This window comes from Acyrthosiphon pisum, chromosome X (genome assembly GCF_005508785.2).
Source record: "Acyrthosiphon pisum isolate AL4f chromosome X, pea_aphid_22Mar2018_4r6ur, whole genome shotgun sequence".
Taxonomy (NCBI): Eukaryota; Metazoa; Arthropoda; class Insecta; order Hemiptera; family Aphididae; genus Acyrthosiphon; species Acyrthosiphon pisum.
In genome coordinates, this window is record NC_042493.1 from 39,155,139 (window position 1) to 39,156,856 (window position 1,718).

At 30.4% G+C, this 1,718-nt stretch overlaps 1 protein-coding gene across 1 annotated transcript; it reads left to right on the forward strand.

Moving 5' to 3' along the window:
• The first annotated feature begins 525 nt into the window (after window positions 1–525).
• Window positions 526–1,705, forward strand: LOC103310080 (zinc finger BED domain-containing protein 6-like). Its single transcript, XM_008187189.1, has 3 exons — window positions 526–756; window positions 850–1,554; window positions 1,688–1,705. The coding sequence occupies exons 1-3, from the start codon at window positions 526–528 to the stop codon at window positions 1,703–1,705; spliced, it is 954 nt and encodes a 317-aa protein (XP_008185411.1).
• The last annotated feature ends 13 nt before the right edge of the window (window positions 1,706–1,718 follow it).

The window sequence follows — 1,718 nt, forward strand, 5'->3', positions numbered from 1 at the left end:
GAAGCAGCTCAGTGTGGGCTTATTTTACAATTAAAGACAATGTCAATGCTAAGTGTGATATATGCCGTAAAATTTATTCTTATAAGTCGACACTAACTAATCTATAAAAACACTTATCTAGTCGTCATTTTATATTTTTAAAACAAGGACAAAGTATAAATGAAGTAAGTAAATTTATAAATTAATATCACATTAAAACGACTTAATTTTTTGGTTTAATTAATTATTCTTTACTCTTGTTGTTATTAAAACTAGAATCAATCAACTGAATCCAGTATTGATGACCCTAGTAGTAAACATCATACTAATGACAATTCGATAAATTCTTCTTATATATCATTGCCATCAACTACCTCTATACCAGGTACTTCTCAAGAAACTTCATTAATTGATTCAGCTCCATCAAATGCAAATGCAAATGCTTTTTCTCAAATAGTAACTGGTCAAAGCCAAATGCATGCTGATAATAATGCGAAATCTCATAAACGTAAATAACTGTCTATAGCTACATACATTCAAAAAAAAATGACAGTTGATATGAAAAAAGATATAGATCAGTCACTTTTAAATTTATTCACAAAAGATTACCAACCTTTTAAATTAGTTGAGGACAAGGGTTTTAAACAGTTCGTTAAAATGTTGAACCCTAATTATACACTTCCTAATCGCCATTCAATCGCTAAACAATATATTCCAGCCTTGTATGAAAAGCGATTGAGAGAAGTTAAAGAGTTAGTAGTACAGGAAGCAAAACATGTGTGTTTAACAACCGACTGTTGGACATCTCGAAACAACGAAAGTTTTATGGCCATCACAATACATTTTGTTGATTCAAATTTTAGTTTACAGTCGATTCTCATAAGTTGTTCTTCATTTAATGAAAACCATACTGCCATAAATTTGAGTGAACAAATCCAAAAAACTATTGATGAATGGCAACTTAAAGGCAAAATAGAGTTAGCTGTCTCTGACAATGCTACTAATATCGAAAATGCATTAGGTACACTTCAACTTAAACACTTGGGATGCTTTGCTCATATCTTAAATTTGGTTGTTCAATCAGCTCTTACTTTAGAAAACGAACTTATTGATAAAGTTAAAACCATTGTCACATATTTTCGTAGAAGTACAATAGCCAATAATAAACTCAAAACTTATCAAATAAATAATGGGATAGATAAACCTAAAAAATTACTCCAAGATGTCCAGACTAGGTGGAATTCTACGTATTATATGTTGAATCGTTTTATTGAACTAGAAAATCCTATAAGGGGGACATTAGGTCTGCTTGATAAGGCACCTCAAACCTTAAACAGTGATGAATGGTCTATAATAAAAGAATTGTGTACTGTACTCAGACCTTTTGAAGAGGCTACTAGAGCAGTCAGTGGTGAATCGTACATGACTGCATCTATAGTCATAGTATTAACTCAAGGCTTATTAAATGCATGCAAAAAGTTGCATACAATGGAATTTAATGAAAGGACACTGATGATTATCAAACAACTATTAGATAACATGGAAAAACGAGACGCATGGAAAACTTTGATAAAAGTAAAACATTATGTAGGTGTACTTTTTTGGATCCACGTTTCAAAAACATTCCATTTAATAATAATAATTCACTATCTGAAACAACAAAAAATGAAATAATTGAAAAAACTGCAAATATAATTTATTTAGAAAGATCGAATCAACTGGATGAACAAAATCAAGAC

Coding starts and splice junctions, on each gene's coding strand:
- LOC103310080 (XM_008187189.1), top strand. CDS start 526: ATGACAGTTGATATGAAAAAAGATATAGATCAGTCACTTTTAAATTTA. Junction 757..849: donor TAGTACAGGAAGCAAAACAT/GTGTGTTTAACA, acceptor TTTAGTTTACAG/TCGATTCTCATAAGTTGTTC.